The 13873-nt window shown below is 42.9% G+C and overlaps 1 protein-coding gene across 3 annotated transcripts in view; it reads left to right on the forward strand.

Annotated features, from left to right (window-relative positions):
• Positions 1 to 13873, forward strand: part of LOC120560302 (zinc finger SWIM domain-containing protein 6) — a 47470-nt gene that overhangs the window by 25965 nt on the left and 7632 nt on the right. Inside the window, exons 2-11 of one of the 3 annotated variants that reach the window (XM_039802627.1) lie at positions 2106 to 2462; positions 3988 to 4136; positions 6246 to 6396; positions 8154 to 8333; positions 8777 to 8947; positions 9079 to 9225; positions 9744 to 9890; positions 10862 to 10915; positions 11768 to 12028; positions 13049 to 13184. In XM_039802627.1, coding sequence (XP_039658561.1) covers positions 2106 to 2462; positions 3988 to 4136; positions 6246 to 6396; positions 8154 to 8333; positions 8777 to 8947; positions 9079 to 9225; positions 9744 to 9890; positions 10862 to 10915; positions 11768 to 12028; positions 13049 to 13184 — 1753 coding nt within the window. The remainder of the gene's footprint in view (positions 1 to 2105; positions 2463 to 3987; positions 4137 to 6245; positions 6397 to 8153; positions 8334 to 8776; positions 8948 to 9078; positions 9226 to 9743; positions 9891 to 10861; positions 10916 to 11767; positions 12029 to 13048; positions 13185 to 13873) is intronic. The other 2 variants (XM_039802628.1, XM_039802630.1) reach the window with 2 other exon arrangements.

Raw genomic sequence — 13873 nt, forward strand, 5'->3', positions numbered from 1 at the left:
GAAACATGTGCTTCCTCTGCCAGCTGGCTTTCCGAAATGGAGCATATCTCCATGGCAATGTTCTGCAGTTCTGCACTGTTGGATATTTGCAGCCAACACTTCTTACTTCTACAAAGTGATACAATAACATTGCTATTTCAGTTCCGATGCTCTTTCAAATGTTGCAGTATTGCAACATCGGTTCTAATGGAGTTTTTTTAAATTTTGATTGATCGATTGATAAAATTGTACTAGGCCTCAGTCAACTCACATAAAGGCTGTTTAAATGGGTTTCCTGACTGTGTCTTTTTTACTTAACTGCTTTTGGGAGACTGCAGAGACCAGCTTGTTTGTTTGCTTATTTTTCTATCCATCCATAGGGCATCATCAACACTATAGCCAAGGGTTGTGACCCTGTTTCACTTGTATTCATAGTGCACTCCTGAACTATCAAAGAGGAAGTGGAGCTACTTTGACCTGACCTCCGTTCATCTTGCTTGTGTACCCCTCACCCCATTTCCATCTATATCCCATGAAATAATCCACCCCTGTCCCTTCCTTCTTACCTAATGTAGAGGCCCAGAAAATGCTTTGATATCTGCGTTAATGCATGCTTGATATCACAGCGATGCGTGTGCTCAGCCCTTTGATAAACGTATTTAAGAGATGTATGTCTTTGCCTGGTCCACATGCATTTCAGAGATCTCTCCTGTGCACATAAATGCATTCATAAGCTACTCTTCGTCTCTCCTAACCACTCCCATTATTAATAAATGCATGATCTCACGCAGCGGCTCAGTGTGTGCGTACATGTGTGTCTCTTTCATATGCTCATCAGTGTGTGTTTTAGGCTACTGCCGGGGACCCCGCCCTGCTCATTCATATTCATCCTTGCATAATAACTAGCCGCGCCTCCGGATAGCGCAGTCAGGATAAGATCAAACATTATATTCAAACAAGAGGCTGTATAATTCATACTGTAACAGCCGTGCTCACTGCTCACTTCCTCGTCTCTTTCTCAGTTCCTCTTGCAGTGGATCCCCGATCTGGGTTCCTGCATCTAGATATCTGTCTAGGCTCATTGACTCTCTCTCAGAGTGGTAACGGTGGTCTGCAGCTGGTCCTGATCATGCTCTCATGATAAGAGAACATGGGGCCTCTGCCAGGTGACTGTGTCTTACTGAGTGTGTTTCAGCCTGAGTGTATTCATTCCTAAAGAGATTTATTCACTAATGTCATTTACTAAAGGGCACATTCAATGAGTTGATCAAGTCATCCAATTCTCATTTAAAAGATGTTTAGGCCAAACCTCCAGTTGTTGGCTCTGTATGGGAACGATAGATGCCTGATATCTCGGTCGTATTTAATGACCATTGGTTCAACCTCTGAATAAAGTCGCTCGGCTTGAAAGTTAATGACTAAAAATGGCTGTACTAGTTTATTACTAAATGAGTAGTCTGGTTCAATGGATGTACATTGCTGGGATAAAGCCTGACATCCGGTCCCTCATGCGCTGGGCGTCCCTCCCTTCTATCTATTTTGCAAGGACACCGTTGCTATATCCGGGTAGGATCCGCCCAGGATGGTTATTTGTTGAAAGAAATACAGAAAAGCCAGAGCTTTTTTTTTTCTTCCTATCCCAGAATATATAAGTGGTGTAGCCACACCATACTCCAGCACTGACACTGCGCTGTGGAGATAGGTCTGGCAATGCAAGACTACTAAATAAGTTCAATAAAGGAATTAAGTAGCATAGGGCTTCAACCAACAATTATTTTCAGTATTGATTAATCTGAGGATTAGTTATACGATAAATAAATTAATCCTTTGTTATATAAAATGTCCCATGAGCCCATTACAAGTCCACAGAGTCCAGATATTCAGTTAATTCTCAAATAAGACAAAGAACATTTGAGAAATATTTGATAAGCTGAAAGCAGTAAATAGTTCAATGATTAACCGAACATTTCATTAATATTTATGTACATTAGTAGATCGACTATTAGTGTCAGCTCTGAAGGAAAGACCGAGGAAACGGCGGAGACAAGGATACCTCTGCATACATTTTAAATCTATTTAAAGAGCTCTTTCTTGAAAAATATTTCTCTTTTCTTTCTCTTTTTCAGGTTTCCATCTCAGCGGCACAGTGACGGACCCGGCCACACCCTCGACCCCAGAGCTCGTTTGCAGCGTCAGCGTCAGCTTCGACCGCTGCAAGATCACGGCAGTAACATGCACCTGCGGCAACAAAGACATCTTCTACTGCGCCCATGTAGTGGCACTGTCACTTTACAGAGTACGGAAGCCCGAGCAGGTCAAACTGCACCTGCCCATCTCAGAAACCCTGTTCCAGATGAGCAGAGACCAGCTGCAGAAGTTCGTCCAGTATCTGATTTCAGTCCACCACACCGAAGTGTTGCCTACCGCACAGAAACTGGCTGATGAGATTCTGTCGCAGAACTCGGAGATCAACCAGGTCCATGGTGAGGGGAAGTGTGTATGTCAAGGAGTGTGGAAGGGTTGTGGGCATGTTTTTGTGTGTGTGTGTGTGTGTGTGTGTGTGTGTGTGTGTGTGTGTGTGTGTGTGTGTGTGTGTGTGTGTGTGTGTGTGTGTGTGTGTGTGTGTGTGTCCTCCTCCTCCTGCCTCTACATGTATGCATGTATCCACTGTGCAATGAAGGTAAAGTGTGGCAGGATCAATGTTACTCATTAGTGAGATGCAGACAGTAGAGGAGAGGCTGTGTGCTTCTAATCAACACTATAGACCAGTTCTTTACCTCTGAGAGCGAGAGAACGATACAGAAACCGAGACGAAGAGGTTAGCAGTGAGATAAAGAAAGGTGCATATCTCTTGTTATAGATACTGTACTTGTTCCTTTAATAAAAGAGGGAGAAACTGAATGTCAAACGACACAAAGTAAAAGAAACCAGTGAAAACAGGCAACTGATGAAGACATGAAAAAGCACACATTTGTTATTGTCGAACTGGTTTGTAACTCAGAAGTAGTGATAGAAGAAGAAGGCTAAAACAGGAAAAGAAGTCCAAAATTAAGGCATACAGGAAAATAAATTAGATTAAGGAATTTAAAGAGAGGGGGACAAAAAGAAGAGAGATGGGAAGAGGAAAGAAGAATACAGATAGAAACTTCTGGGAATGGGCGTCAGAAACAAATAAGCAGGTCGGAACGAGAGAGATATTCATCACAAAAGTGCCGTAAAGTGTTTTTTATTTATTTAACAGACTATTGATTTGTTGCCCTTCCATCAATAATCCTGTAAAACTAAAACATGTCATTTGGATTAAAGCATCTGACTGAATTACTCCTATCAAATTAACCTATTTGAGCGTCTTTAGGTGCTTGCACTGATTTATTTACATTTATGCTTTTTAGAATTACAGTCCTTATTTAATTTCTTCACTTTTTTGCATACTATGAAAGCATACTGTGCTGTCCTTTACAATTTGGGATTCCAAAATGGATGTGTGTGTGTGTGTGTGTGTGTGGGATGGACAATATGACTTTCTATGACAGTTGTTTAGTCTTGCTTTGGGCTGCTTTCACAAAATATGCTTGAAAGCAGTGAAAAAAGGTTAGAATGAGGTAAAATTTAAAAAAATATAAGGTTAACGGTATGTGCATCTGCAAACCTACAAAGAAGAAATGAAGCTGGATTTAATAATACTCTACCATTTAAGTGTAGTGAATTTGAACATTATTTATGCATCTGTATAATATACTGCATATGAGCATATACTGTTGATAAATCATTCTATACCAGGAACACAGTGGCCTATCGCACATATAACATATTTTTGTGTGTGTGTGTGTGTGTGTGTGTGTGTGTGTGTGTGTGTGTGTGTGTGTGTGTGTGTGTGTGTGTGTGTGTGTGTGTGTGTGTGTGTGTGTGTGTGTGTGTGTGTGTGTGTGTGTGTGTGTGTGTGTGTGTGTGTGTGTGTGTGTGTGTGTGTGTGTGTGTGTGTGTGTGTGTGTGTGTGTGTGTGTGTAGGGGCCCCGGACCCCACAGCAGGAGCCAGTGTAGACGATGAGAACTGCTGGCATCTGGATGAGGAGCAGGTTCAGGAGCAAGTCAAGCTCTTCCTGTCGCAGGGAGGATACCACGGCTCGGGCAAGCAACTCAACCTGCTCTTTAGCAAGGTCAGGAGCCAGCAACATTCATTCATCCACATACAGAACATAGCAACGCACATACCAGCCCTGACCGCCACAGGCACAGGCACGCACTTCATCCTGCCTGTGTGCCTCCCTGCCTTTAGGTGCTCTCGTCTCTCTATACAAGAACACAAAAATGCAGTCTCACCCTAATCCTCCCCTCTGCATCCTGTTTATAAATATTTTCTCTTTAGTGCACTTCTCTTCTATTCCCTTATGAAAAGAGGCCTTCTCTGTTCAAAGTAATCCCAGACAAAACAACTTACATATATTGGCACATACATTAAAAGGCAGACGGCCTCTTAGCTCGAGCTAATTGCAGAAAGGAAGTGTAACATGAAGAGCGAGAGCAAGTTATAGAAAGAGAAAAAGCTTGCTCTATGTACTACTCTATACCCGCGATTACATGATTACACAAGATATGTGTGGTTCTCTCTGTTGCCTGGCAGAGCTAGGCCAACATTAATGTTGTGCGCTATGTAAAGACTGCAAGCTAAGAACATTATCATCCACCCTGCCCGGCTTTTAGAATGCCTCTCAGCTTCATGCTTTTTGATGCCCGTTATATCCTTGTCGGCACACACACCCACTGACAGCCATATATACATCTTGTCCACTCACACACCCACGTTGAGAGTCACGTACACATTCATGTGTACACCGAGCTGCCCTCAAATGATAAACCCACAACGTATGTGCATTTGTGTATGTATGCACTCCTGTGTCTTTGGCTTTTTCTTGGTGTGTGTTTGTGAATACATCAGAATCAGAATACTTTATTGATCCCCTCAGGGAAATTATTTAGTTGCAGTTGGTAAAATAAGTCACATTCAAGGTAAAATAAGAGTAAGAAAAGAGCAAGTCAATAAGTTTATAGAACATATCTGTAACACATCTAAGACATAAATAAATTAATAAATAAACATGTTGTCACTCACATCTCTTACCATAGAGACAAAAAAGCTTTTTTTGTGCACACATCAAATGAAGTACAGTTAAGAATCACTGTTTTCAATTTTTACTACTTTTTCACCAAAAAATCTAGCAGATCACTTTAAAACAATGTTTTCCTATATTTTATATCCCCCACGCACCAAAGACTGGTTGTTTTTTCTTCTGCTAAAAGATGCTGACCACCGTAGTTTACAATAAATGAGCCCCTGTTGCGATTAGAACAGCTCAGAAAATCTTTTAGTAAGAGAGAGCGAAGAGAAAATTCAAATGCTGGTTATTCACCAGAAAGGAAGAAAAAAAATGGTTGAACTACCGAGTGGTTACATTGCAAATGGTCTTTTTTAAAATCTGTTTTTCACACAGATTTTTTGTATTCTTTTTTTTTTTTTGACTTTCACTCTTTTTACATTTCTGGATTTTTGCTTCAAAAAGAATAAAGTACAAAGTAACAACAGACCACTATTGCCACTGTGATTTGTCTACATACTTTGAAGTAACCGCGAAATAGATATAACCCAAGCAAGTGGAAATGGGTCCTTTTTTAAAGCACGTTAGTCAAAAATTGTTAGAAAGTGCCGTCTGATGTGTGTATGGAACTGTGTATGCACATAAGCAGGATTTGTTTTCTGAAGACTTTTTTTTTATTCAATTCAATACAACTTTATTGATTCCTGAAAGAACAATTGTATGCAGCAGCTCACCACACAAATCACACTTAAAGATAGGAAAAGATAAGTATACAGTAATCTTAAAAAAATTAATAATGTGGAATTGGTAATAAATACATTAATAAATAACTTAACATATCTAAAAACAATCTAAAATGATATTAAAGGTAATCAGGCCAGACAAAAGCATAAAGGCACTTGAAGCTTGATTTGATTGCAGCTCACTGGATTTTGGTCATTGATAAAGTTCCATATGTGCTGTCATTTATTTAGTTGTTGTAGTCCAATATAGTTCTGTATGTCTTGTCCCTGAGTTATGCGAGCTGTTTGGTGTCTTTATATTACTGTGTGTGTGTGTGTGTGTATGTGTGTTTATAGCTCTCTGTTTGTGCATCTGTTTGTGTAAATGATGTGTGTGTGTGCGGGTGTGTATGTAACCATCCTCCCTGTCTCCCCCTCTCTCCTCCTGCAGGTGAGGGAGATGCTGAAGATGCGTGACTCCAATGGAGCGAGGATGTTAACACTGATCACAGAACAGTTCATGGCCGACCCTCGGCTTGCGCTGTGGAGACAGCAGGGCACCACCATGACCGACAAGTACAGACAGCTGTGGGACGAGCTAGGTGAGGGGGAAAAACACAACACACGCGCACACTGACACACACTGAATCAAAATGACTGTCTTACAAATGTGCACAAAGACACACAAACACACCTTTTTCCCAGTATGCACAGGCACGGACAGATTTAGCAAGGTGGGCGATCGAACCCAGACATTGAGACAAAGGCACACACACACACACACACACACACACACACACACACACACACACACACACACACACACACACACACACACACACACACACACACACACATACACTTCTTCCCCCTGTTTGTTTATTTGTCCTTTTGTGTCCAAGACAGCCCACACACACACACACACACACACACACACTCATCACTGACAGCCCAGTCCCTACCTTTCACTATGAATGCAGGTTTGGCAGCTCAGCAAGAGTGTCTTTGCAAATTACAATCCATTTAATGCAGCACACCGCGCCTCATCGCGCCCCAAATATTATGACCTCTGTAATGTTTTGAAACACTTCACATTATATATTTAGTTGATGTGACAGAGTGCTGCTTGCCATGCAGTCATTTGGTTTGATCTAGTGTGCAGTTCTTTTGACAGATGTACTGTACCTACAGCAAAACACTTCACCACAAACTACAAAACCAACAAGCCCATCACCAGGACAGCAGTCGTGTTGTCTCCTGTCTTTGTTGTTTTCCTCTAAATTCTTGGTCGATGTTGCTGCTTCTGCTGCTGCTGCTGTAGTTGATGATGATGTTCGTTTTCTCCCTTTGGTCTTGTTCTGCACTTTGTGAGGACAGCTCAGTGATCTCATCTGTTTCAATCCCACGTATTTTTGGAAGTGTGTGTACGGTCTCTTTGAAGTCCACACTTCAAACCCTTCTTCCCAAGTCCTTATCACTCCCCCTGATGTGTGGTGAATGCTGCCTCTCGGCGTCGCTCTCTCTCTCTCTCTCTCTCTCTCTCTCTCTCTCTCTCTCTCTCTCTCTCTCTCTCTCTCTCTCTCTCTCACTCTCACTCTCACTCTCTCGCTCTCTCTCCCCCTCTTTTGTCTTTCTCCCCTTTGAGCCGCAGCTACTGCTCTCCTCCAGACACAAAGCCAAGCCTCGTTCATTTGTCCTCACCCATGTCTCCTCGTCCAAATCATCTCCGCTCCCATTTCATTTTATAGTTCCCTTTTTTCTGCTCTCCCTCTGTTCTGCACCTTTCGTATTCTTTTTCTTTCTTCATGGTCTGTCTCTGTCCTTGTCTACGTCCTTCCTCTCAAACTCTCTGTGCCTTTACACACATGCATACGTACAACACAATCTCACACACACTGTAGAGTGTACATATCTCCAGCAGTCTTGAGAGTAAAATCCCTGAATGCACTTGCATCCCCAGAGACATAGCCACTTTTCATATTCTGTTTGTTCCAATTTACTCCAAAATGATGTGTGTGCAGTCAGCGTTGCCTCGGGACTAGTTAAGTTCTCTGTTTTCACAGACTTTTGTATTCCAGTGCAAGATGGCGGCAGCATACAAAATGTGCACTAAAAGAAAGAGAAACAATATTATGAATGCTGCACATCTTTGAAAACTGCCTCCAGCTTTCAGTCTTGCATGATAACTGTATTTAGGATTTTTGTTCAACCTCAAAAGACACACCTACCTGCATGGTATGACTCGTTGCAGACATCGTTATCAAACGCTAGGAAGTAGGGCAGCTGATTGAAGTCTTGTGTGTGTGTGTGTGTGTGTGTGTGTGTGTGTGTGTGTTTTTCCGTTTGTGTTGGTGTCCAGGTGCCCTGTGGATGTGCATCGTACTGAACCCCCACTGCAAAGCAGAGCAGAAGTCTTCATGGCTGCGCCAGCTGCGCAGATGGAACAGCGTGGACGTCTGCCCCTGGGAGGACGGTAACCACGGCAACGAGCTGCCCAACCTCACCCACTCACTGCCTCAGGGGGCCCATGGCAACCAAGGTCAGAGATTGACAAGTCGTGTATGTCTGTCAATGACACATTTCATTTGTAGTAACGTATCTGGAGGTGAGAGGCGCTACAGTGCATGGAGCATTTGTAAACATCAGGAGTGAAGCCTCTATCTCACTGTTCATCCCAAGCATCATTCTGCATGTTTTACTTTTTCTTTTGCTTCACTAAGCCTGATCACAAAACAACCAACCTGTTGGAAGTTATTTTTCCACATCTTTCTGTCTTTAAAACACTGCAGCAGGTTAACTGCCGTGTACAGGTGGGTAATCTTTTAGGTGATGGTTATGTTTGTTTATAGTAATTATGCCAAATGACCATGCATGTGGTCCTTGCCTGCCTTTTTCTCACCACATGAAGCTGATCAAGCATTAAATCCTCTCACATCTCCTTCAACTCTTCTTCTTCTTTTTCTTCTTCTTCTTCTTCTGCAGAGATGCGCCCCCACAGGACTGTGTTCACACGGGCCATTGAGGCCTGTGACCTGCACTGGCAGGACCGACACCTCCAGCACATTATCGCCAGTGACCTCTATGCCAACTACTGTTACCATGACAACCAGGAGGGCTCCCTCTTTGACACCCGCGGCTGGCCCTTGTGGCATGGTGAGTCCATGTGCATGTAGGTGTATGTGAGCGCTTGTGTCAGATGGGTTATTTATACACGATCAGTTGGACTGAGAGCGAACAGTAGCCAGTGGAAGAAGGTTGGAGTTCAAACTTAGTCTTTTCCTCAGAACATGTCCCGACGGCCTGTGCCAGGGTGGATGCCCTGCGTTCCCACGGTTACCCAAGAGAAGCCCTCCGACTGGCCATCGCCGTGGTAAACACATTACGACGGCAACAGCAGAGGCAACTGGAGCACTTCCGCCGACACAAGAAAGGTGAAGCTATTTTATTTATTTTTTTACAAGCTCTTTATTGTCAGAATATAAATTATCAAGCAAACCATACACTTATTATGCATACAAACACCACGATCCTCCATCCATCTCAAATATACAGTAAATACGCCATAATATCAATGTGCACAGAAGAGAGAAGGAGAAATGTCCTCCAGACATGTTTTTAAGTCAGCAATTTTTGGAAGCTGCAGTTATTATATATCCAATAGCAAAGAGAAAATAAATGTTGCGTGGTTGTTGAAATAACCCCTTATTTCAAAAGTTGATTCTTCATTAAATGTTTTATTCATTGTCCTAATCATTTCATATATTCATATTAACTGTTCATTTTCCTAGTGCAGGTTCTTTAATAGTGCATGTTTTCAGCCGTTCCGTTTGGTGAAGGCCATTTATAAATATATGTGTTTAAGTACATGGTTTTGACATTGGTTTTTGACAGCATCCCTATGTCAGCACTCTTTGCTAACTGTCTCTTTATCTGCTCTTTCTTGTCTCAGAGTTGCTCCATAAAGGCCATACCTCCATAACCAACATGGAGGGCTGGGTGGGACACCCCCTGGATCCCATCGGTACCCTGTTCAGCACCCTGACAGAGTCGGGACGAGGAGGAGAGGAGGGCTCCAACACCTGCTTAGACCTCTCAGGTACTCCTGACTTAAGGCTCTGACACACCAACACGACGACCGACCGTCGGCAGAAAAGGCAGTCGGACTGATCAGTCTCCCCGAGTTGGTCAAAAAAGTGCCTCGGAACACACCGAAGAGACGCCGACTTGAGCGTACGTTCTGCACTAATCTGTATTGTAAGCCAAAAAAATGAAAACCTGCAGCTGATTGGACGAACGCGTCACGTGGGTCTGGCTTCTCCCGAATTTCAAAACCGACCATAATGGCGGCGCGTTCGGAATACGATCTCGTATTTTACGAAAATAGTTCACCGAAAAGTGTTTCTGAAAACATTTTAAGCGAGAAATAGGCCATGCATTTGCTGAATCTGTCTTCATTTCAGATCGACAAAGGTCAGTTTAAAAGATTTTTGAGAGGCGTTCGTCATGCTCATCCCGCTCATCACTTCCGGTAATTGGTCATTGAGCCCGACTGCCTACTGGCCAATTCAACAAGTCAAATCGTCCCAAATGAAGGCCGACAGCTCCTCTGACTGACGACAGCACGGAACACACCAAATGGACTCGGGTCACCGACCTCGCCAGACTGTCCGACAGCCGATAATCGGGTTGGTGTGTCGGGGCCTTTACAGTAACTGGCAGCCTGAATAAAACACATTTAAACATATACTTAAATATAGCTCTGGTTTTATGGCGGCATATGAAACCATACATTCTGAGCCAACACAAATCCAAAAAGATGATACTGTATGTTTTTTTTCTGTGCTTTCTTGAACCAAATACTTGTATTATATGATTTGATTTCTATGATGTATGCTGTATAATAACATACTGTATACATGGGTAACGTAACTGCTTGCTGTGCAATTAATCGAATTTTGATTGTGATTTTGGCTCCTAACAATCACAGAAACAATGTAACCGAGAAAAACGGTTATTTTGCACATTCCGTTTTGCAAGTAAACTCTTATTTTGTCTTGTGTTCTGAAGGGGAATTCAAAAAGTTCAACGGGAAAGGTATTAAGGGAAATTTCACAAGTCAAGGTATTTTCACTGTTTTTTAAGTTTAATAAATAAAATAATAAATGCAAATCCAAAAGTCAATCAGTTAATCGTGTTAAATAATAATGATTTCAATATTGACCAAAATAATTGTCATTGTGATTGTTTTTTTCTCATAATCGAGCAACCCTAACGTAACTACCATATACTAAACAATACTATGGGTATAGCATTATACAAAATGAACAGGACTATAATCATAAAAGACAAAGTACACAAATGTTTGTATATTTATACACAGAGGTTTTTAAATTTTTTTATTTTTCCAACATGTTGTATATAATTCACAGGGATTGATTTTTAATATGGGATGACAAAATACATTATTTATACTGACATCCCTGTCTTGTGAACTACAGTTAAGTCATTTTTACTTTATGTAGCTGCATAATAAGACGTATTTTTCAGGTCGTTCCTATTTCTTGACTAACATTAGCATGCAGGTGTTAGAAAGCATATTCTAAGTGCAGATTCACCTTCAGTTGCTTGTCTTACGGTATCATGGCCTCCTTGTGTTTTCAATTATTCTCTCCTACGCTCCGCGATCCCTCTGTCCCTCATTGCCTCCTCTGCTCACAGAAATAGCCTTTTCCTCTGAGGTAGAGAAGTGAACAGGGGAATGCTCCTGAGGCGTTGATCTTTATTTTGGATGGTCGTTGGGTTCAGACCTCTACTGTGTAACTGACACAGTGGTTTTCCATAGGAGACAGGCTCATTTAGGGTCCAAAACCTCAGAATAACACAGACATTGACTACCACCACGCCAACTCAGTTCCTTTGTTTCAGCTCCCTTTCTCCTCATCTAACTTTTAGTTTTCTCTCTCTTCTTCACAGACTGCTCCAGTGTTGTAAGCCGAGCAGAGCTCCAGCGAATGCCCGTGCAGCGATTACTAGGAGACGGTGAATCGTATGTGGCACTGGCAGTGGAGACAGCTCTGATTGGCTTAGGCCAGCAGCGGGTGATGCCTGACGGGCTGTACGCTCAAGAGAAGGTGTGTCGCAATGAAGAGCAGCTATTGGCCAAGCTGCAGGAAGTGGAACTGGACGACTCCCTGGTCAAAATCTTCCGTAAACAGGCCGTCTTTCTGCTAGAGGGTGAGGGACAACGGATAATATTCCACCCTTATGGTCCCTTTATTTCACTGCATCTCCCAGCAGTCTCCACACATACGGACATATATAGACACACATCCCCTCTTTCTTTTCTCTCGCCCTACACATTCTTGATAAAACAGGAAAAAACACATTGCACTCTCTCTCACTATTTATTATCCTTTCATTTTGTGCTGCAAATAGAGCTGCGCTCCATTATATCTAGCTGAGCTGCCCTGGGCCAGACCAAAATGAGCTCTTTACAAAGTAACACCAGGGGTATTGTGTCAGCACACACATGCGTGCACACAAAGCAGTGTGTACATTTACAGGACTGGGGCTGGAGCAGAATGAGGTTTGGTTATGGGGAAAGGGAGGAGGGTTAGGAGTAGGAGTAAGAGGAGGGGGAGGGGGGAGATGGCACATACTGACGGGCCCAGCCCATTCAAACTCCACTCCAGTCCCCACCCAAACCCCAGCCCTGCCTCGGCCCCGGCGCGACCACCCACCTCTGGCTCCGTTACTAATAGAGCACCATGCTCTGAGGCCTCTGTGGGCCCCTGGAGGCTGCAGTCGCGCCACTGTGTGATGTGGTCTGTGGCTTAGGAGCCTGTTGGGGTTTAAAATAACCCACCAGAGACGAGGGGAAGTGCAGGAAGAGAGGGGGGGAGGGAAGGGAGAGAGTGTGAGACAAAGTCTGCGTGCACACACACACACACACACACACACACGGCCATATGGTTTTTGACGTCACAGTTTGTTTTAATGCCGCGTGGCTTTGCCTCTTCCTGGAGGGGGATAAGTCACTCCTCAGTGTGCTATACAAAAGCACAACTCAATATACAACAATATGTTGTCTGTTTATACTGTATATATCATAAACTTCAATACCATACTATAACATTTATTGACCTGATGAGACAGATAATTGTTTTATTGGTGAATTTCTTCCACCTCTTTGTTCTGTCATTAAAAACAGCTCCCCTTTTTTTAGTGTGTGTGTTTTCTTTCTTTTTCGAGCAGCTGGTCCGTACTCTGGTCTTGGAGAGATCGTCCACAGAGAGAGTGTTCCCATGCACACCTTCGCCCGCTATCTCTTTACCTCTCTCCTACCTCACGACGCTGAACTGGCGTACAAAATTGCACTGAGAGCGATGCGGTAGGTCTTAAGTGTGTGTGTGTGTGTGTGTGTGTGTGTGTGTGTGTGTGTGTGTGTGTGTGTGTGTGTGTGTGTGTGGGGGGGGGGTCCTCACTTGTGTGTGTGCTGCTGTAATCATGTCAAATCCTTTTAAATCACATTTTATTGTTTAATTCGATTAAGAAAAACTTCCCAAGTTTGGGCTGATGAAAACTCAGGCGCCCAGATAGCTCAGTTGGTAGAGCGGGCGCCCATATGTAGAGGTTTGCTCCTCGACGCAGCGGGCCCAGGTTCGACTCCGACCTGCAGCCCCTTTGCTGCATGCATTGTCTCTCTCCCCTTTCATGTCTTCATCTGTCCTGTCAATTAAAGGCCTAAAATGCCCCCAAAAAAATATCTTTAAAAGAAAATAAATGGAAAACTCTTAAACATAGGCTTGTTACTCACAAAATCAAAAAAAAAACATAATCATCTGACTGTATATAGACTCTGCATCACTTGTTTAGTAACTTTTGCAGATTTAACTCAGATTGCAAACCACTTAACACTGGAGGATCACATTCAGATTTGTCCAGATTTTGGAACTTGTAAAATGTCTGATATTGTGACGCCGCCAACTTAAGTAACTAACTTCAACATTAAAAGATATGTGTATCTATGTAGCGATCTCTCCTTATTTGTGCAGATTAGTGCATGCTCTCCTCAAACTT

This window comes from Perca fluviatilis, chromosome 6 (assembly GCF_010015445.1).
Source record: "Perca fluviatilis chromosome 6, GENO_Pfluv_1.0, whole genome shotgun sequence".
Lineage (NCBI taxonomy): Eukaryota > Metazoa > Chordata > Actinopteri > Perciformes > Percidae > Perca > Perca fluviatilis.